General features: G+C 40.2%; 1 protein-coding gene across 1 annotated transcript; it reads right to left on the reverse strand.

Moving 5' to 3' along the window:
- Nucleotides 1–7,126: 7,126 nt before the first annotated feature.
- On the reverse strand, nt 7,127–16,272 carry Muc21 (mucin 21, cell surface associated). The gene is made up of 3 exons (XM_074084808.1): nt 16,077–16,272; nt 7,661–8,373; nt 7,127–7,330 (listed from the first exon to the last, which is right to left on the reverse strand). The coding sequence occupies exons 1-3, from the start codon at nt 16,270–16,272 to the stop codon at nt 7,127–7,129; spliced, it is 1,113 nt and encodes a 370-aa protein (XP_073940909.1).
- Between the last annotated feature and the right edge of the window lie 7,271 nt (nt 16,273–23,543).

Below are 23,543 nucleotides of genomic sequence, written 5' to 3' on the forward strand. Positions count from 1 at the left end.
TCTCTGGTGGTGTGGGAAAAGGACTCAGGTCCTACATCCGGCCTCTCCTGGGTTTCCTCTCATCCCTTCTGGTCACCAGGAGCCTGTGGTGGCATCCAAGAACCTTCAGACACAGAACCACTATTATCTCCATTTTACAAGTGAGGAAACAAGGCCAAAGAGAAATCAAGAAACTTGGCCAAACTCACAAAGCTAATAAGGGGTAAAACCAGGAATTAAACTAGCAGTCTAGCTTCAGAGCCTTTGCTTTTAGCCATTGTGAAAAGAGTATGTCATGTGCAAATAGGGCTTCAAGTGTAATCCCTACCTATCTCCTTGAGATAAGTGACCCCAAAAGCCCATGTGTTAAAGTCTTAGTCTCGAATGTGTCAATATTGGGAGATGATGGAAACTTTGAGATGGGACTTGTTTGGAGGTCTTCTAGTTGTTGAGGTCATGCAAGGGACCGTGTCCCTTTTTCTCTCTTTCACTTCTCAGCCACTATGAGGTGAACAGCGTGTCTCTGCCACATGCTCCTGCCATAATGTGCTGCTCATCACAGGACCAAGAGCAATGGCACCGATTGAAACCTCCACAACTGTGAGATGGAATAAACCTTTCCTCTTAAGTTTATCATCTCAGGTATTTTGCTATAATACCAGAAAACTGATGGTCATGCTTCTTCTAACCAGATTGCCTGTTCCCACCCTTGTTCTGGATAGAAATTCTGGAACCATCACTGTTGGAAAATATCTAGAATATAAAACCACAGAAGCTGAGGAGGCCCAATGTAGGGTTTGAAAAACAGATGGCAGAATCATCAGAAGACACAAGTCAGAAGAATTAATGACTTGGGAGCAGGTTGACCTAGCAAGGCCATTTTTTAAGTTCCTATTTGGAGAGTCAGTTCCAATGACTATGAAGGAAGAAGTACACAGGAGCCAAAGGCTTAGAACTTATGTTTATGCAAAAGGTGAGAAATTAGTTTATCATAGTGTAAGGAATTCAGGGAGGAAGCACTCACATAAAGCAGACAATTTATAAACACTCTGTATAGATTTGAAATTGATCCTTGCACAAATATGCTGAAAGTTTTACTCATGAAATGCCTGAATTTCCCATTCTCACTGTCGTGTCAGGTCTTCAACTGGTTCAACAAGTCTGTTTTGTCTTTCTAATTTTATTCTGTCCCCAACTCAAGCACAGCCCTCTTCATTACAAAATGTCTCATAGGTGCCTTCCCGTAAAAAACATATGGTTGATAAGACAACAAATAAAGGGCTGGGAGTGTGGCATGGTGCTCAGCATAAGGAAAGCCCTGGGTTCAACTCCCAGCACCAAAAAAAGAAGAAAATAATAAAAAGAAGCAAGATTTTCTGTGAAATACAGCCCTATTGCAGTATGTCAGTAAGCTCCTCTCCAATGGCGGCATCCATCCTTGAGTTTGGAGAGCTCATGAGGGTATTAGATTTTACCAAATATCTGGAGCCATTATTTCAGTAAAGATCTCCTTATGTGCTTGGACAACAGTCTTAAAATTTTATGTGCATAGAGAGTTGAGCGTGGTGGCCCACACCTGTAATCCTACCTGCACAGGAGGCTGAGATGGGAGGATTGTGGCTCAAGGCCAGCCAGCAGGAAAAGTTAACAAAATCCTGTCTCAAAAAACAAGCTGGGCATAGTGGCTGTAATTCCAGCTAAGAAGGAGGCAGAGGTAGGAGGATTGCATTCTGAGACTGGCTATAGGCAAACATGCAAGACCCTATCTGAAAAATAAACTTTAGCAAAAGGGTTGGGGGCATGGCTCAAGTGGTAGAGGCCTTGTCTAGCAAGCCCAAGATCCTGAATCCAAAGCCCCATACTGCCAGAACATTTTTTCTGTGCACATATTTTCAAAAAAGAATTTTGATAATCCTCATTATTCAGGAGGTAGAGATTGGGAGGATGGCAGTTCCGTACCAGCCAGGGCAAAAAGTTCCCGAGACCTCATCTCCACAAACAAGCCAGGCATGGTGTATATGCCTGTCACCCCAGCTACTTCAGGAAGCATAAATAGGAGGATCAAGGTCCAGGATCATAAAAGTGACACCCTATTCAAAAAGTAACAAAAACAAAAGGGGTTGGTGATGTGGCTTAAGTGGTAGAGTGCCTGCCTACCAAGCTCAAGGTCCTAAATTCAGACTCCATTACTGCAAAAAGAAAAAAGAAGAATTTTTGACAACCTTATTTTTTGAAAAAAAGAAAAAAAGAATCCTTCCAACCTTATTTGAAAATAAGAATTTTGAAAAATAAGAATTTTTAAACTACATACATTTAATCTAAATTTCATCCTAAATTTAATAATTGCAAAGCATGTGATTTCTACCATGTTGTAAATACAGATATTGAAATAATAAAATTTTACTACTCTTTAGTAAAATTTTACTTGATGCCCTACCATTAGCCTTTTTCCTAGCATGTAAGCAACTCTTCCTCAACAGTTCAGGTGTGTACTTGTTCCTTCTGCTTTGCTAATGTATTGCTCTATATTCTTTTGCCCACTGTTTTGTGTGTGTGTGTGTGTGTGTGTGTGTGTGTATGTGTGTGTGTGTGTGTAAGTACATAACAGTTACATAAATATTCTTATATATCAATATGTATATCTCAAAGTGATAAACTTTATCTTTTACAGCAGTTTTAGATTCAAAGAAAAATTGAGTGGAAACTACAAAGTTCCCATACACCCTTCCCCCACACCAACACCCTCTCCCCTACTATCAACATCCGGCTCCAGACTGATAATTGATACAATCAGTGAACCTACACTGACACATCATTGTCATCCAATCTCTCTGGCTTACATAGAGTTCACTCTAGGTGTTGCACATTCTATGCATTTGACCAGTTCACAATGACATGTGTCACACAGAACAGTTTCACTGCCCTAAGAATCCTCCATACTCAACCAAGACTTCCCTCTTCCCTGTAACACCTGACAGTCACTGATGGGCCTCAAACTTGCAATCCTCGTGCCTTAGTTTCCTGAGTGCTCAGATTACAGGTGTGCACCACCACACCAGGCATAGTTAGTCTGCAATATTTTTGCCTGAAGTGTTTTTATTGATCACCCTATCATGCTCCTGTACAGCAACAGGTGCTTATAAACTTAAAATTTTTTTCCTGTGACGTGCAAAACTCTAAAGTGTTAAATATATGGCCCCAATAACATTTTGCTGAAAAGAAAATGGAAATATTTTCAAGAAAATGCAAATCATTAATTAAACAATATAAAAAATGTTGATACCAAACTCCTGTGGCTCATGCCTGTAATCCTAACTACTTGGGAAGATTGCAGTTTGAGGCCAGCCCTGGCAAATAATTAGGGAGATCCCATCTCCAAAATATCAGAGCAAAATAGATTGGAAGTGTGGCTCAAGTGGTAGATTGCCTGCTTTGCAAGTGCAAAGTCCTAAGTTCAAACTCCACTTCAATAATAATAATGACAATAATAATGACAAAATTAGAGCACTTGCCAAATGCAGGACTATTCTATGAGCTTCACAATAAACTCGGGTGGTAGGTATTTTATCACTCTGGGCTTATTTTATTTTTTTGCAGTACTGGAGTTTGAACTGCTGCTAGGCAGGCACTCTACCACTTGAGCCACTCAACCAGCCCTATCATTCTCTTTTACTAATGGGAAAGCCGAGACCCAGAAGAGCTAAGGAATGTGTGCAATGTCACACCAAGCTTGGATTGGAAACCAGAAATTCTACCTGGACAGTCTGTGCTCCTAGCTAACATGATGGATGACCTCTCTAGGTTCCATTCATCTTAAGATGTGACATTAATCACTTGGAAGTAAATGTGGAACTTACACCTTTCTCCTTGAAGTCGTGCAAAATACACAATTGTGCCCTGCCCAGAAATGATATATAAGAAGCTTCTGCTTTCAGAGAGTGGTGAAGGAAGTGTGCTTCAGAGCACCTGGTTGTATCTCAGCAAGACTTTGCAAATCTTGTTTTGTGGGGTGGGGAGAAGGGGAGGGAAATACTGGAGTTTAAATTCAGGGTCTCACACTTGTTAGGCAGGCACTCTATTACTTGAGCCACTCTGCCAGCCCTTTTTGCTTCTTCCTGTTTGTGTTCCCCACATAGCTGGGATGACAGGCATGTGCTACTACTTTGGTTGAGATAGGGGCTGATGAACTCTTTGCCCTGGATAGCCTCAAACCATGATCATCTCAAGTAGCTAGGATTACAGGCTTGAGCCACCATGCCCAGCCAGTTTTTGCAAGTATTGAATATTTTAAAATGGGCAGAAAGGCAGGTAAGGCAGGTGGACCTGCCACCGGATTTTCTCCTATGTTTAATAAGGCACTGCCACCTTTTATTCCTCATGGATTCTGTTTTAGCTCTATTCTCATGGGATGCCCCTCAGAGGGATGCCACCTTTGAGAGGGAATGGAAGAGGATATTAAACAAATTTTATTATTCCTGCTACCCTTCTCTACAGTGTATCAAATAAATAGAATCTAACACATACCAAACCAAAACTATCAGTTTGTTACATTCTATTTAGTTCCCAACATGAATATATGTGAAGCAGGAGAAATAGTCCTACTCTGAGCATACGATGCCGAAACCAGAAGAGATTTTTCACATATTCATCTATTTGACTTCCTGATATTTTCTGCACCCTGGAGAAATGAATACAAATAAGATAAGGACTAGAAAGAAAACTTTGGAGGACTAAGAATGGAGCTTAGTGCTATAGAACTTGACCAGTGTATGTGAGGACCTGGGTTCAATCTCCAACACAGAGAGACAGAGAGAGAGAGAGAGAGAGAGAGAGAGAGGAGGAAAAGTTGGGTAATTGTAAAAGGGGAGTCAAAAAAGGAAGGATAGCTTGATATGCTGACTCCAGAGGTCCTCTGACAGATCAGTTTTATGTAAAAAATATATCTAGAGGTTGAATACCTGAAAAATTACTTCCATAAAACACCTGTATGACATCTTTAGAAAGTCTTCATGAACTTCCAAGAATGTGGGTCACAGATGCCAGGTGAAGAACCATAGTGCAGAGGTCTAGACAGAGAAGTCCTTTAATGCTGTCTGCTTCAAGGACTTTTGCGTGGGTCAGAGGTGCTTGGTGGACCAGGGCACTGTCAGGTTAAGGGAGTCGTTGCATTCCATGCTGAAGTGTGGGTAACGATGCTTCTGAACTGCACCCACATGCTCTAATTGTTGAGAACAATGAGAAATTCACAGCACAATTATGTGAACAAATCACAAGCCAAATTACTCACTGGGATTCCTCCCTCTTCACCTTTCTCTGTCTCAAAGTGCCCCTTCCTTCCAGTCATTTGTTGTCAGCTTTTGGAAATCAAATATTTTATTTACAAGCTATGACTAGTAATATTTCAATACCTTCATTGAGATATAATCTGTTTGCCATCATGTTCACCTGCTTAAGTTATATAAACCAATGGTTTTGGTATCTGTATTGTATTTGTTGGACCTTTTCAATCTATAGACTCAAGTATGTCTTCTTTAATTGTTCTTTCACCTCATCTCTTTTTCTCATATATACCCTCTATTTGTCTTATATATCCTGGAGATATTCATCCCTGTACTATTGTGTCTAACTGAGCTATTTTTCCTACCTACCTTCCAGAGTATGTGCTAATATTATTCTGAACAATTTGTCTATTAAAATTATAAACACCTAGAAGGTAACACCCACGCACAGGAAATCAATGTGAGTCAATGCCCTGTATAGCTATCCTTATCTCAACCAGCAAAACCCCTTGTTCCTTCCTATTATTGCTTATACTCTCTCTACAACAAAATTAGAGATAAGGGCAAAATAGTTTATGCTGGGTATTGAGGGGGGGAGCGGGAGGGGGTGGAGTGGGTGGTAAGGGAGGGGGTGGGGGCAGGGGGGAGAAATAAACCAAGCCTTGTATGCACATATGAATAATAAAAGAAAAAAATAAATAAATAAATAAATAAATAAGAAAAGGAAAAAAAAAATAAATAAAATTATAAACATTAAAATTTAGATTTCTTATTTACTTTTATAATTTTTCAGATGCTGATCTCCACAGTTCCCACCATTGGGAGGTATTTCTTCAGGGTGTTCAACTTGATTTCCCCTTCTGGATGCTGGAGATGCTCCCTTAAAAGGAGATGATGATGATGACAATGACAATGACAAGGATGATGATTGCCTACATGTGGCTCAGTGTGGCCTTACTGATAACATTCAACTGCTTGAGGAACTCAATGAGTGGTGGAGGCAGAGCAGTGATTGGGGTGAACCTACCAACACACTCTTCTGAAGGCTCCGCCCCAAATAGGGCCTGTCACTATCTTATGGATTTACAGCAACTTTGCCTCTGTCCTCTGAGTTGGAGAACTGTTTTCTTCTGTCCTCTAAAGCCCAGAAGGTCAGGCAGCTTCACCTCTGGACTCAAAAAAGGGATACATGCAGTCCTTCCAGGAGAGGATTCATGAGAACTTTGAGTTTCCCCTGAGGTGTCACTGCTAAGAGCCTCTTGAAGAGTGAGTACTTAGCAAGCTGGAAAGTCTTTCTCCTGGGAAAACAAGAAGTACTTGAAAGACAGGTGTCAGGTGGCACCTTCACCCTGATAAGGGGCATAGTTGCAGAGCATCTGTAAGTGTCCGGGAACTGTGATTTGAGTGAACACGCCCTGCCTTCCCCACATCGTCATGCTCTGGGTTCTCCTCTGTACCGGTTGTGGCACCTGCCCTCCCTCCACATCCATGCTAATTCAATTCGCCCATCAGCCTGTAGGAGTCTCAGGGATATAGGGGCCCTGCTTAGGTCAAGAAGGATTAGAAAATGGGGACACACAGATATGAAGAGGTTTCTAGACATTCCACTCAGAGCTATAGATACCCACCCAAGTGCCCACACAGGTTTTCTCTTCAGACATGTTGGATGTATTTATTTCTTAGCTAAATGACTAATATATTATCCTCTTTCTCATGTCTGGTAGGGGCAATAAAGGGGAAGAAGTATTTTCCTCAAGGATGTGAGGAACCCAAACAAAGCTGGGAAGGGACGCTTAGAAGGATAAAGAGGAAACTCAGGTCTCTGGTCCCCAGGTCTGCTTCCTCCCTGAAGAATGTGTCACTCAACTTCAGGAGCTACTTGGGCAGTTCTCTCTCCCACTCATCTCCATGGCCACTGAGGTTACTGGTTTCCTCCAGAACCAATTACGGCTCCATGAAGTTCTGTGGGGTGCTCCATGATTCCCTCCTGGACTGGAGCCCCGGCCAAGGTAGGGACCATGGGGATGGTAGACAGCTGTGTCAAAGGTGTTTCTCAGGGACAAGCAGTTTCTCTAGAAAAAGAAGTGTCAATAGTTTCAGAATTGTAGCCCCCTCTCCCAAGCCTTCACCACGGGCTCCTCTACAATCATCTTCTCCCTCACCTGGTACTCTTCCCTTCAGCCTTCATTCCTTTTCAGTACCCTTTGCTCACAGGTCACAGGCTGCCTCTGCACATTACTTGGCTCCTCTAGTTACAACCTGCTATTTCTACTTATAGCTCTCTCTTGTTCTGCACTTCCTGTCTACACACCCCTAACTTAGAGCCCCACTATTCATCTCCCATCTCCTTATGCTCCTGCTGCTCCTTCCCCAAAGTAGCTTCCTACGTATTAGGTACTTACCACATAAAAGAAGAACCCAGCAACGAGCCCTACGGCCACTACAACAGAGACCAGGGTGATGAGGAAAATTTCCCATGACTTCAGGGACCCACTGGGCTTCACCTCAATCACAGGAGTAGCAACACTTGTGCTAATTCTGTTGGAAGCTGTGTGTATTCCAGGTGTGCTAGAGTCTCTGGAGGTTATACTCAATCCAGAGTTGGAGGTTTTGATGGTCTCACCAGAGGTCACACTGGACTCAGTGTTAGAAACCATGCTAGTCCTGTGAGAGATTATACTGGATACAGTGTTAGAGGTTATACTGTTTACACTGGAGGTTACACTGGATCCAGTGTAGACAGTTGTACTGGCCCCACTAGAGGTTGCAGTGGCTGCAGTGCTGGAGGTTGTGCTGTCTCCACTGGAAATCAAGGCAGATGCAGTGCTGGAGGTTGTGCTATCCCTACTGGAGGTCAAGGTGGCTGCAGTGCTAGAGGTTGTGTTGTCCCCACTGGAGGTCAGGGTGGATGTAGTGCTGGAAGTTGTGTTGTTCCCACTGGATTCAGTACTGGCAACTGTGCTAGTTCCATCAGAGGGTACACTGGATCTAGCACTGGATGTTGTAGTGATCACATTGGAATTTGGGCTGGTTCCAGCAATGGTAGGTGTTCCGGAGGCAGTTGAGATTGTACTGGATCCAGCATTGGCAGTGCTAGTATCACTGGACGTTTTTCCTGAAGATAATTATAAATAATTCCAAATATATTTTGAGCATATGTACCTTCTTCTCAATGCTTGGCTAAGTTTATTGTATGTATAATTGTGTTTTAATACTCATTTCAGCCCTTTGATTGTCCTTTTATCATCAACTAAGACAAAGAAATTTAGAGTTAGATGGTTGCCCAAGTTCATACAGCTAGTAAGTAATGGAACAGGAAATTGAACCAAGGCTATTGAATCTGTACTTTTAGGTACAAAGCTAATTCACCCTCCAACCATCAAGAATGTCAGAATCACATGACCTCGTTTTACTGATAGATATGCTTACTGCTTACTTTATATAGAAGACCCAATAAGAATTATAAGTTTGGGACTGTAGCTCAGTCGTAGAGTGCTTGCTTAGTAGGTGCAAGGCCCTGGGTTCTATCACCAGCACCAAAAAGGGGCAGGGAATTACAGGATGAATGAAACTAATATAGATATAGATATAGATAGATAGATAGATAGATAGATAGATAGATAGATAGATTTATTCTTAAAATAGCATTTCTCTGAATATTAATCAGGAAACACCCACATCAGATTCACCTGGGGGAACTTGTTGAAAATAAAGATTCCTAGGAATGGACTAAATGAATCAAGTGGGCCCAGGTAACTGCATCTTCAGTAAGGCCAGTGATTCTATGTGTATTAAGGTTCCAGGAGCTTCTGATCACTGTGGCAAAGACTGGAGAACAAACCTTGTATAGCTTAAATGCATAAGATCTCCCAGGATTAAGAGCTGTAAGCCAAGATGTAAGATTTACGGTTATGGGGAAGGTTTCCAACTTCTTGGAGGCTTAATCACAGTTAAAGTTGTGCCTATTTTTTGCTCCTCATTATCCTGAAGGACAAGGACACTTGACTTCCTCATCCTCTATTTTCTCATCTCACTTGTGGGTCATTTCACTACTATCTGGGACATGGGTCCCTAGCACTTCACTCTACATATGTCTATTGTTTCCTTTGGTCATTTTAGAATTTAGCTCTATTTTGGAAAGTTCCCATTTTTTGGACAAATGAGTGTTAGGGTGAAATGAAATAAGAAAGTAGGGGCTGGAGATGTAACTCAGTGGTAGAGCACTTGCCTAGCATATGCTAGGGCCCTAGGTTCGATCCCCAGTACCATAAAAATAAAATTAAAGTTAAGCTGCATACAATTTAAAAAATAAGAAAGTGGGATGAAGGGGCAATTGTAAAAGGGAGAGTGGATTTAATGTGAAAAGTTTTGGAGGACAAAATAAATGAATCAAAATTATAAAAGATCTAATTTGGGTTCAAAATAGTGAATTCCCTAAGAAGTCATGTTTCCTGTTTGTGCAATAAGGATGGCCCAGGAAGTGTTTAATGGTGTCAGAGATGTGGACATAGAGTGGAAATTTGATTTTTAAATCTCATTCTCCTTGATCTGAGGTTGACTTAGGCTAATGTGGGATCAGGATTAGGAATAGGAAATAAACTGAATTTGTAGAATATAGGAGGATGATATTTTTAAAATAGCCAACTATTATTATTATTTAAGTCCTCAACTATATCACACCGGTTACTACCCTCTCACATATGCATAAACTGAGGCACAGAGCAGCAACTCATCCAAAGTGTACAGCTAATTAATGGAGACATGATTCAGGTGTAGTCAATGTGAGCCCAGAGCTCACAGTTCTAACCACTGCCTCCTGAAATGATGAGAATAAAATGGTGATCCTCCTCTGTGGAGGAGACTGGATCTCATCTTAGTAACGATTACCTCTCCCACACTCCTCAAAGGTGGTCAGACCACCCACTCTTAAATAAAATCACTCACCATCTTCTAAAAGTAGGAGATGTAATAGTAGCCAATACAGAAGGACATTGTTTCCTTTCTGCATCTTCATCTGCCTCTTTGTGGCTGGAAAGCAAGATGCCTAGATTCTAGATGTGGCCAAGACCTGGAGGGTAAAGAACAAAGGATTCTTGAGAAGGGAGATCTCAAAGTGAAGAGATAAAGCCTAGAGCTTCTAGGAGCCTGGGTCTCCTAAATGCATATTCCTAGAAAGAACCTTGAGCTTGGGGTAGGTGCCGGGGCTTTATGCCTGGGTTCCTTACGCTTTCTCCATGCAATGCTGTTGCCTCTTTCTCTGTTGCAGAAGTGCTCCAAGGGCCTTTATAACTTCATGTGAGCTGGGGAGGGGTTGGGCAGTTGTCCTGACATTTTGCCAACTATGAGCATGTAACAAAAATACACTGAACCTGGGGAAAAATAGACTAGGGGATCAAGAGGAAGGTGAGAAAGAGAATGACATGATCACATCAGGCAGGTCACTGGACTGGGTTGGAGCAGGAAGCAGAAAAAAGTAAGGAGAAAGAGGTTCTCACAGTGAAGGGGATCCACCCTCTGAGGCAGGGAAACAGAAATCTTTTCAAGCTCAAAATTTTGTTTCCTGGTCAAGAAGTCCTGCAGAATAGTTTTAGTATAGAAGACACCTTACTGAACTCAACTGAGGGGCAGGCCTCACTTTCAAAAGAAAGTAGTAAGTAGGGATATGGGCTTCTGGGTTACGAAAAAGATAAATGGAATGCTTCAGTGCATGCAGTTGACACTCAACAGTGCATGTTGAATTAACAGATGAAGGAACATATAGGGTTAATGAAACCATCTTTGGGCTCTGCCTTAGTTCATTTTGTATTGTTATACCAAAATACCTGAGGCTAGATATTTTTATATAGAAAAGAGGTTAATTTAGCTCACAGTTTTGGAAACTAAAAGTCTGAGATTGGGCAACTCTATCTGCTCAGCTGTGGGAAAAGCCTTCTGGCTACATCACAACATGGCAACTGACACATTGGAAGGAGTATGTGCAGGAGGGAAAGGATCACATAGTGAAAGAGTGAGTAAGGGGAAGTGCCAGGTTCTCCTATAACAACCTGCTCTCTCCTGACCAAGGAACCCCCACTACAAGAAAATCATTAACACCTCTGAAAAACCCAGTCGCCTTCTACTAGGATCCACCTTTTAATGGATCCACCACCTCTCAACATCATCACACCAGGGACCAAGACTCAGCATGCGAAACTTTGGGGACAGATCACGTCCAACCCATAGCAGAGTCTCTTGGGCATTGGGAGAATATTGAATGTGCAAAATGAGTAACCTGTCAGACTTATGGCAGGTGAAAAGGCATAGGCTCCCTTCTGACCCTCAACTATGGTGTGCCCCTCCTGTTTGCTTTTGTTTTCAGAGGTCTCCACCCCAGGATCCTGCAGATGTGCCTTCTCCTTGGTCCAAATGAAGCATATCTCAGTAATGTAATACAAAGGGAGGCACAGGCACCAACATGGGAGACTTCAAATCTAATGGGAGGAGGAGATAGTCTGAGTCCTCTAGAAGTTCAAGTTTGATCTAGACACTTGAATGTGACCAACAGAAAGCACACACAGCCTTGCTAAATGAGCAAGTCTCAACAGACTCAAACGAGCAGAGGATTTGGGGAACACATAGGGAGGGCGTCTTGAAACCAGACTGATGGAATTCCAGTGATCAATCTGTATGAACAAAATGATCTGTCTCCACCCACCTATAAGTGAGAAGAAACTTCATGCAAGAGGCAGCATCTCAGTTTATGTGGAGGTGAACAAACAGTCCCCACGTGCAGGGCATATTACAAGGAAGCTGGCAGGCAGGAGGTGGCTGAAGATGTGAAGGAGGTTGGAATGGCTGAAGATGTGAAGGAGATTGGAATGGCTGAGTCTGAGAGGCAGGAAGGGACAGGCATGCTGGAATGGCTCAGAAGGAGGTCTGCCTAGTGGTTATGATACCAACTCCTGAAGCTGAGACATGAGAGCACAGACAGTGACAGGCCGGGTCCTAGACCCCCAACAATCCTATTCTGTAGCTGAAAAGTCAGTAACACTCTGAAAAAGAGAGCTTTTCCCCACCCACTTTAGAATTATATATGGAATAAGAGATCTTGAATTTGAATTTAGTTTCTACCTTTAGGAAGCTACTCTAAAAATTGTAACGTGTACTGATCAGCGTCTAAATGTAATTACTATCTTTACTCATCTTCAAAAGAATGCAGTGAACTTGGAACACTTTCTTATTACTTATCTGCCAAGTCATCAAGTATCAAGTATTATAATTCTAGCTTTTGTTTGTTTTTCAAACAGCTTTTATTTTGTTTTCCTTTGAACTTGCAATCCTCCTGCCTCTGCTTCCAAGTGCTGGGATTATAGACATGTACCATCACACCTAGGAAAAAATTCTCCTCCTCCTTCTCTTCATTTCTTCCTCATCATTTCTTCCTCCTCATTTCCCCCTACTCCTCTGCTTCCTCCTTCTCATCTCTTCCTCCTGCTCCTCCTCCTCTTCGTCCTCTTCCTTCTGGGGGGAGTGAACCCAGGGCCTCCTGCATGGTAAGCAATCATGCTAACACTGAGCTACATCCCCAGTCTTTAATTCTATCTTTTTTAGCTCCATGAGAGATTCTTGTTGTCAGTTTATTGTAGTTGGCTGATGTCAAACATAGTTACACAGAGAAATAAAGTCCCTATTGAGATGGACATGTGCTTAAAACTTGAATATTCTGTTGCTAAAGATGGAGTATGGATGCTAGTGGACAACCATAAAGCTATGACACACATTTATGCTTGCCTACTTTATATTTTGTGTTTAATAATCTCAATACCTGACATCTTTGTGTATCTGATCCTATTTTGTTTTTGTTTTCTTGCTGGTTTTTCTTCATGGTATCTGTTGCCGTTTGAGATTTGAGATTCGCAACTATGACTTTACTCTTCTTAGGATGTTATCTGTGGAAGTTCTTTGAAGCCTGAGATGGAGAAATGACCTTCCATAGACGATTTGCATGTTTCTGCCAAGCATATGGATGCATCACTATTTGAGGATTCTTTATTTTGTGTTATAGGATTGAGTCTTTGAATTACCTATATGGCATGATTCCGACTGAAAATCTTGTAAAGTATTGTGTGGGTGTAATTTATGTCTCAAGGGACACTTCCCCACCCTACCCTGCACCAAGTTCAGAGACAAGTGATTTTCCTTGTATTTCCTTAGAGGAGAGATGAGTCCATTATTAGTTCATACTCTCACTGAAGTCTCCAGATTTAGTTGAAATTCTGCTACTGGATTCTCTCCCTGGGCTGATCTACTGAAGACATGGTGGCTGAAGCTCAAGTTCACTGGGTTTGGCAAAAGTTGGCCTCAGTAAGGCTCCCCTTACCTACTTGGCTTCCCACTTCAACTTAGTTTTAATTTTAACATTCCTTACTTTCCTTTTAAATTATTTTCACTGTGATATCTAACACATGCATATAATATACTTTGATCAAGTTCACCCCACCTATCTTACTCTTTCTTAATCTCTTTCCCTCCTTCCCCCTCTTTTTTAACAGCTTTTAGTGGTTTTCCACCAATTCCTTGAAGAAGGTTTTTTTAGTTCATTATTTTTAAGTGTTTTGGGATAATATCCAGTCCATGTTTACCCAGTAATTTAGATTGTTTTGAGGAGAGAAATGACTTACAGGCACTAGCATAGCATTTGTCAAATAAAAAGCAAGCAATAGTAAAGGATAAAATAAAAACAAAATGACAAACACAAAAACATAAGGATGTAGATGCCAAGTGTATTTTGGGATTTCAAATGTAGCACTGTCCTAGTGAACTTTTTCCTTTGTTGTCATGTAACACTTGGAAGAGACAAAGTAGGAAGGAAAAATCTTCCTAAGAATGAAGGAGACCTAGTGAGCACTGAGAAGGTATCTAAGATGACTTTCTGATCTATTCCTGTCTGAGTCCATTTTAGGCTGTTATAACAGAATGTCACAAACTGGGTAACTTGTAAAGATCAGAAAAGTATTCCTCACAGTTCTGAAGGCTGGGAAGTCCAAGATTAAGGCACTGGCAGACTCTGTGTCTGGTAAGGGCCCAGTCTCTGTTTCCAAGATGGCATTTTAAAAGCTGTATCCTCCAAGGGAAGACAGTTATTCACTCAGCAAAAGAGAGAACCCACTCCTGTGAGCCCTTTTTATAGCAGCATTAATCCATTCGAGAAGGCTCTTCCCTTGTGACCTAAACACCTACCATTAGACTGCCTCCCAACATTATTGCATTGGGATTAAGTTTCAACACAAATTTTGGAAAGGACAAAAACATTCAAGACATATCAGTTTGTAAAGCAGATACCTTAAAAGCAACTGAGGCCAATAGGAGAGGGGGACCAGGAACTAGAGAAAAAGTTAGATCAAGAAGAATTAACCTAGAAGGTAACACACATGCACAGGAAATCAATGCGAGTCAACTCCCTGTAAAGCTATCCTTATCTCAACTAGCAAAAACCCTTGTTCCTTCCTATTATTGCTTATACTCTCTCTTCAACAAAATTAGAGATAAGGGCAAAATAGTGTCTGCCGGGTATCAAGGGGGTAGGGGGGGGAGAGGGAGGGGGCAGGGTAGGTAGTAAGGGAGGAGGTGGGGGAAGGGGGAAGAAATGACCCAAACAATGTATGCACATATGAATAAAAAAAAGATATATCAGTTTGTGTGATTAGAAGTCATAAACCCAAATGAAGAACATTGTGTAATTATGAATTCTTAGGGAAGATTTTTTTATACTCATTTCACTCACTGTCACATTTAGAGACATATATTTGCACTATAGTTTCCAATTGTGTACAGTGTAGTTTTATAGTTTATTTATATGTTGAAGTTTTGACCCTTTTCAGTCTCAGATTTGTTTAGGGTATATTTTAAACTCCACCCTTGTACAGACCCAGGACTTGCCTCCTGTACTATAAGCAACAGAAAGCTATGAGAAAATAAACTCAAATTCACCAGGTTTGGCAAATTCCCTCAGTGCAAAGTCTGGTTCAGAGCTTGCCTTAAGCCTCTTTGAGGCTCTGCTTTCTCTGTCGTTGATCTAAACAGTACCTGCTAGCTATCCAACTAACTTGTTGTAGTTACATTATTTTCATTTTATACAGAAATTGTTGTTGCTTTCAGTTAGTAGGGCAGTTAATGTACCTTATCCACTATATTGCCAGAAAAGTAGGAGTTCTAAAGGACGTTTTTAATCATTAAGTGATACCATATTGAAGTCAACCAATATAATGCTTAGTGCATAGAAAGTACTCATTTACAAGTGAGGAGAAACGGGGGAAATACCTAAACAAACAAGAAAACATATTCTCTTCCTACCACAAACACTCTTGAGCTTATTTAAGCGTCCTCGTACCGATTGTAATGTATGCTGAAGAAACAAAACAGCAGAAATCCGAAGCCTAAAGGGCACAGGTTACGACTTACACATGAGAAAGCAAAGAGACATTGATCTGAGCCACGATCAAGCTCAAAATATTTCTATTTGTGGTCACAATCAAACTTGTTGAGGCTGTACATCTCCTCCAGAGCCACTCTGTTTTTCTGGCTGCTCTTTTGGTCAAGCTCTCTGTGATCTTTTCTCTGGTACTTTTCTTGACCTCATCATGACATCTATGGCCAATTCCCTGGAGATCTTGAGGATGCCCATCCTGACCCATTTTATGATTTCTGCCTTCTCCTCCATGACGTCCTTCTTGCCCAAGGTTTACTTTCCCAAAGCTTCTCCCACTATCCAGTCCATGTCCACATTCTACTTTTCCTTGGTGGCCTCCTCTGTGATCTACTCCACGGCTATTGCTGTGCCCTCTTCTGTGCCCACGATTCCTGCCATGGTTCTTTCCATAGCCTTCTCCACAACTGTAGCTTGATTCATGGCCCACTCCATGTCCAAAACGATGTACTCCTCCAGGTCCAATGTCAGGTCCTCCTCCATGAACCAGTGCATTTCCATGAACTGGTGCATTTCCCGGGCTGTAGATCTCCTAGAGCCTGAGTCCATGCCCAGATCATGGGGGCAATAAATGCCTCTACTTATCAGGGAAAGAAAAAAATCCTTCTAAAAGAGAAAAATTAGAGTAAAATCCTTTTTCTATGTCACTTCAGCCTTGTTGTTTTGTCAAAAATAACAAATTTCACTTTTCAATTCTATTTTCTGTCTTCTCATCAGTTCTTCGTGTGTGTATAATATTATAATTCTCTTCTTCTCATTTATTTTTTGCCAAAAAAACAGACTTCCTAATTATTGTACTTTCATATTTCCTAATGAGTGCTATGATCATTGCTCCATCCTCATACACTGGTGAGGATACAAGCCACTCCTTCTCAAAATAAAGGTAAATCTACAACTTGTACCTAGGGAGTTCAGTCTCCCAGGAAATAGGGAGCCTTTCATTATGTTATCAACCAAGAAATTTGCATGCCTATGAGGATAAAATAAATTAAAGCTCATTAAACAGAAGTCAGAAGAGTAGTAACCTTTAGTGTAGTAGGTATTGACTGGGAGGAGAAACAAAGGAATACTCATATTTCATAGAAATATTCCTTATGCTAAACTAGGTAGTGGTTATATAGATGCATACATATACATATAAGTATATAGGTATAATTTTAAATTAATCAAACTGTATACATAAGATTGTATACTTTTTGTAGATAATACAGTACTTCAATATTTTTTCAGTAGTGAACTAAATTTCTTCAATTAATGTTCTTTTGTTTTTAAATCTTTTTTTAATTTTATTCATCTGTGCATACAATGTTTGGGACATTTCTCCTCCTTTCCCCCCACCCCCTCCCTTACCCCCCCAACCCCTCGCTACCAGGCAGAAACTATTTTGCCCTTATCTCTAATTTTGCTGAAGAGAGAGTATAAGCAATAATAGGAAGGAACAAGGGTTTTTGCTAGTTGAGATAAGGATAGCTATACAGGGAGTAGACTGGCATTGCTTTCATGTACATGTGTGTTACCTTCTAAGTTAATTCTTCTTGAACAAACCTTTTCTCGAGTTCCTGGTCCCCTTCTCCTATTGGCCTCAGTCGCTTTAAAGTATCTGTATTAGTTTCTCTGCATTGAGGGCAACAAATGCTATCTAGTTTATTGGGTGTCTTACCTATCCTCACCCCTCCCTTGTGTGCTCTCGCTTTATCATGTGATCAAAGTCCAATCCCCTTGTTGTGTTTGCCCTTGATCTAATGTCCGCATATGAGGAAGAACATACGATTTTTGGTCTTTTGGGCCAGACTAACCTCACTCAGAATGATGTTCTCCAATTCCATCCATTTACCTGCGAATGATAACATTTCATTCTTTTTCATGGCTGCATAAAATTCCATTGTGTATAAATACCACATTTTCTTAATCCATTCGTCAATGGTGGGGCATCTTAGCTGTTTCCATAACTTGGCTATTGTGAATAGTGCTGCAATAAACATGGGTGTGCAGGTGCCTCTGGAGTAACTTGTGTCATAGTCTTATGGGTATGTCCCCAAGAATGGTATTGCTGGATCATATGGTAGATCTATGTTTAGATTTTTAAGAAGCTGCCAAATTCTTTTCCAGAGTGGTTGTACTAGTTTACATTCCCACCAACATTGTAAGAGGGTTTCTTTTTCCCCACATCCTCACCAACACCTGTTGTTAGTGGTGTTGCTGATGATGGCTATTCTAACATGGGTGAGGTGGAATCTTAGTGTGGTTTTAACTTGCATTTCCTTTATGCTAGGGATGATGAGCATTTTTTCATGTGTTTTTTGGCCATTTGAATTTCTTCTTTTGAGAAAGTTCTGTTTAGTTCACTTGCCCATTACTTTATTGGCTCATTAATTTTGGGAGATTTTAGTTTTTTGAGTTCCCTATATATTCTGGTTATCAGTCCTTTTTCTGATGTGTAGCTGGCAAATATTTTCTCCCACTCTGTGGGTGTTCTCTTCAGCTTGGAGACCATTTCTTTTGTTGAGCAGAAGCTTTTTAGTTTTATGAAGTCCCATTTATCTATGCAATCTCTTAGTTGCTGAGCTGCTGGGGTTCCATTGAGAAAGTTCTTGCCTATACTATTAATTCCAGAGTATTTCCTACTCTTTCCTAAGCCAACTTTAGAGTTTAGGGTCTGATATTAAGGTCTGTGATCCATGTTGAGTTAATATTGGTATAGGGTGATAAACATAGATCTAGTTTCAGTTTTTTGCAGACTGCTAACCAGTTTTCCCAGCAGTTTTTGTTGAAGAGGCTGTCTTTTCTCCATCGTTTAAGTTTAGCACCTTTGTTAAAAGACAAGTTGGTTATAGTTGTGTGGCTTCATATCCGGGTCCTCTATTCTGTTCTACTTGTCATCATGTCTGTTTTTGTGCCAGTACCATGCTGTTTTTATTGGTTTTGCTTTGTAACATAGTTTGAAGTCAGGTATTGTGCTACCTCCAGTGTTGTTCTTTTTACTGAGCATTTCCTTGGCTATTCGTGGCCTCTTGTTTTTCCCTATAAATTTAACAGTAGATTTTTCAATCTCTTTGATGAATGTCATTGGGATTTTGATGGGAATTGCATTAAACATGCAGATTACTTTTGGGAGTATAAACATTTTTACTATGTGATTCTACCAATCCATGAGCATGGGACATCTCTCCACTTTCTATAGTCTTCCTCAATCCCTTTCTTCAGAAGTTTACAGTTTTCCTTGTAGAGGTCATTTACATCCTTTGTTAGGTTTACACCTAGATATTTGATTTTTTTTGAGGCTATTATAAATGGAATTTTTTCATATATTCTTTCTCAGTTTGTTCATTATTAGTGTATAGAAATGCTAATGATTTTTCTATGTTGATTTTGTATCCTCTACCTTGCTATAGCTATTGATGGTATCTAGGAACTTCTGAGTAGAGTTTTTTGGGTCTTTAAGGTATAGGATCATATCGTCTGCAAATAGGGATATTTTGACAGTTTCTTTACCTATTTGTATTCCTTCTTCTTCTTGCCTAATTGCTCTGGCTAGAAATTCTAGTACTATGTTGAATAGGAGTGAAGATAGTGGGCATCCTTGTCTAGTTCCTGATTTTAGAGGGAATGGTTTCAGTTTTTTACCGTTAAGTATAATGCTGGCTGTAGGTTTGTCATATATAGCTTTTATAATGTTGAGGTACTTTCCTTCTATTCCTAATTTTCCTAGATGAAGCCGACTTGGTCATGTTGAATGATCTTTTTGATGTGTTGTTGAATTTGGTTTGCCATTATTTTATTGAGGATTTTTGCATCAGTGTTCATTAAGGAGATTGGCCTATAGTTCTCCTTTTTGGAGGTGTCTTTGCCTGGTTTGGGGGTAAGTGTAATACTGGCTTCATAAAATGTGTTAGGCAGTTTTCCTTCCCTTTCTATTTCGTGGAACATTTTAAGGAGGGTTGGTATCAGTTCTTCTTTAAAGGTCTGATAGAATTCAGCAGAGAATCCATCAGGTCCTGGACTTTTCTTTTTGGGGAGACTCTTGATTGCTGCTTCAATTTCATTTTGTGTTATAGATCTATTCAGATTATTAATATCCTCTCGGTTCAGTTTTGGATGATCACATGCATCTAGAAATCTGTCCATTTCTTTAAGATTTTCAAATTTATTTGAATATAGATTCTCAAAGTAGTCTCTGATGATTTCCTGGATTTCCATGGTGTTTGTTGTTATCTCCCCTTTTGCATTCCTGATTCTATTAATTTGGGTTTTTTCTCTTCTCATTTTAGTCAGGTTTGCCAGGCATCTGTCAATCTTGTTTATTTTTTCAAAGAACCAACTTTGTGTTTCATTAATTCTTTGTATGGTTTTTTTTGGTTTCTATTTCATTGATTTCAGCTCTTATTTTTATTATTTCTCTCCTTCTATTTGTTTTGGGATTTGCTTGTTCTTGTTTTTCTAGGAGTTTGAGATGTATCATTAGGTCATTGACTTGAGATCTTTCAGTCTTTTTAATATATGCACTCATGGCTATAAACTTTCCTCTCAGGACTGCCTTTGCTGTGTCCCATAGGTTCCGGTAGGTTGTGTTTTCATTTTCATTGACTTCCAGGAACTTTTAAATTTCATCTTTTATTTCATCAATGACCCATTGTTCATAAAGCAATGAGTTATTCAGTTTCCAGCTGTTTGCATGTTTTTTGTCTTTATTTTTGTTGTTGAGTTCTAGTTTTATTGCATTGTGATCAGATAGAATGCATGGTATAATTTCTACTTTCTTATATTTGCTGAGGCTCACTTTGTGCCCTAGGATATGATCTATTTTGGAGAAGTTTCCATAGGGTGCTGAGAAGAATGTATATTGTGTATAAGTTGGATGGAATGTTCTGTAGACATCAACTAGGTCCATTTGATCTATGGTATATTTTAGATCTATTATTTCTTTATTGATTTTTTTTGTTTGGATGACCTATCTATTGATGATAATGGGGTGTTAAAGTCTCCCACGACCACTGTGTTGGAGTTAATATATGCTTTTAGGTCCTTCAGGGTATGTTTGATGAAATTGGGTGTGTTGACATTGGGTGCATATAGGTTGATAATTGTTATTTTCTTTTGGTCCATTTCCCCTTTTATTAGTATGGAATGACCTTCTTTATCTCATTTGATCAATGTAGGTTTGAAATCTACTTTGTCAGAGATAAGTATTGCTACTCCTGCCTGTTTTCAGGGGCCATTGGCTTGGTAAATCTTCTTGCAGCCCCTCATCCTAAGCCTATGCTTATTTCTGTCAGTGAGATGGGTCTCCTATAAGCAACAAATTGTTGGATCTTCCTTTTTAATCCAATTTGTCAAGCGGTGCCTTTTGATGGGTGAATTAAGTCCATTAACATTAAGTGTTAGTACTGATAGGTATGTGGTGATTCCTGTCATTTAGTTGTCTTAGTTGTTTGAAGGTTTGATTGTATGTACCTAAATCGAGGTTACTCTCTACTTTCTTGCTTTTTCTTTTCCTGTAGTTTGGTGCTGCCTGCCCTTTCATGGTTATGTTGGGTTTCACTTTCTGTGTGCAGAATCCCTTGCAGAATCTTTTGTAGTGGTGGCTTTGTGGTCACATATTGTTTTAGTTTCTGCTTATCATGGAAGACTTTTATTGCTCCATCTATTTTGAATGATAGTTTTGCTTGGTAGAGTATCCTAGGGTTGAAGTTATTTTCATTCAGTGCCCAGAAGATCTCACCCCAAGCTCTTCTTGCTTTTAATGTTTCTGTTGAGAAGACCGCTGTGATTTTGATGTGTTTACCTTTGTATGTTATCTGTTTTTTCTCTCTTACAGCCTTCAATATTCTTTCTTGAGTCTCTGTATTTGTTGTTTTAATGATAATATGCCGTGCAGTGGTTCTATTTTGGTCTGGTCTGTTTGGTGTTCTGGAGGCTTCTTGCATCTGTATTGGCATAGATTTTTCTAGATTTGGGAAATTTTCTGTAATTGTTTTGTTGAATATATTATGCATTCCCCTTGCTTGCACCTCTTCTCCTTCTTCAATGCCCATGATTCTCAGGTTTGGTCTTTTAGTGGAGTCGGTGAGTTCTTGCATTTTCTTTTCACAGGTCTTGAGTTGTTTAATAGTTCTTCAGTTTTTCCTTTAATTACCATTTCATCTTTGAGTTCTGGGATTCTGTCTTCTGTTTGTTCTATTCTGCTGGATTGGCCTTCCATTTTGTCTTGCATTTTTGTTTTGTTCTTTTTTTCTGAGGTTTTCCATATCCTGAGTCCCTTCCTCTTTAATGTTGTCTATTTTCGTCCTGAGTTCATTTATCTCTTTATTTATCATGTTCTTTGTTTCACTTGGTGTTTATACAGTGCTTCTATGGTTTCTTTTATTTCTTCTTGTGCTTTCTCAAATTCTCTATTTTTGTTGTCTTGGAATTTCTTGAGTGTCTCCTGTACATTTTGGTTGACCATATCCAGTATCATCTCTATAAAATTCTCATTGATTACTTGGAGGATTTCATCTTTCAGATTATTCTTGTGGGCTTCATTGGGTTCTTTGGCATAGTTTATCTTTGTTTTGTTGGAGTCTGGATCTGAGTATCTGTTTTCTTCATTTCCCTCTGGCTCCTGTACTAATTTTTTGCTGTGGGGAAACTGGTTTCCCTGTTTTTTCTGACTTCCCATCATTGCCCTTGGTATTGTTACTGTCCCTGTACTGTGTGCAATTAAGTATTTTCTAGCTTGTAATAATAACAATGGTAATATTTAGAATGGAAGGGTGAGAGGAGAGGGAAAGCAAAGAAGGTAAAGAAAAAGGGAAAAACAAATAAACAAGTAAAACAAAACAAAACAAAACAAAAACTGTGTCAAAGATATAAACAGGGAGAGATAGTGTACTAATCAATAGTAAGCTAAACAAGCATTAGAGAGACAGAGAGAGGATAAAAAAATAAATAAAATAAAAATTTTAAAAATTTAAATAAATAAAATAAAATAATTAAAAAAAAAATCTCCAAGTTCAAATGCAATAAGGTTTCAGTCTTAATAATTTTGGTGTTAGTCCCTCAGCCTCCAATCCTGGAGATGGTGTCTCAGAAGTAGTTCTGTCATTGTCTCATCAAAAGGAAAAAACCAAAAAAAGCAAAAAAACAAACAAACAAACAAACAAACAAAACACAACAAAGTGTCCCAAGTTCAGATGCAATACAGTTTCAGTAAGTTTTTCAGCATGGAGGTGTAGTTAGGTTGTTGTCCCATCAAAAGAAGAGAGAAAAAAAGAGTCTGGGGACAGGTCTGTGAATGGTATCTGCGGCTGTGGCTCACCTGCCTGCTGCTGTCAGCCTGCTGTTGCTGGAGGCGTTATTTATGCAGATCTCAGGAGTGAGCTTAACACTCACCTGGCCTTGCAGGCTTTGTTTACTCAGAGTTCTCCTGGGCAAGACCACTGCTGCTTTCCAAGTACACTGGGGGAGGTGACACTGCACCCACATTTCCGGCCAGCGTGTTTACTTACAGTTCACATGAGAAGTGACACTTTCCCCCTCTCCTGTGGAGTTTTCCTCCCACCGCCGCTTTTACAAGCTTTCCCGCACCTGATTGCTGGGCAGTGCCGCAGCTCCTGCCTTCTCCGGCCGGCTTGTTTATTTACAGTTCCGTGAGGGATTGCCCCTCTCCCCTCCTTTGGTGCTCAGGGCTCCCTGCTTTCTTTGCTATGTGTCTTTTTTTTCCCCAGCTGCTTGTTTATTATTCAGTTTGTTTTTTTCCCTGGGTGGGAGTCAGTCTGTCCAGGGGGCTATGCTGACCTAGCCCAGGTTTTCTGTGGGAGTACCGCATGCCGCTCAGCTCA

This window comes from Castor canadensis, chromosome 8 (genome assembly GCF_047511655.1).
Source record: "Castor canadensis chromosome 8, mCasCan1.hap1v2, whole genome shotgun sequence".
NCBI lineage: Eukaryota > Metazoa > Chordata > Mammalia > Rodentia > Castoridae > Castor > Castor canadensis.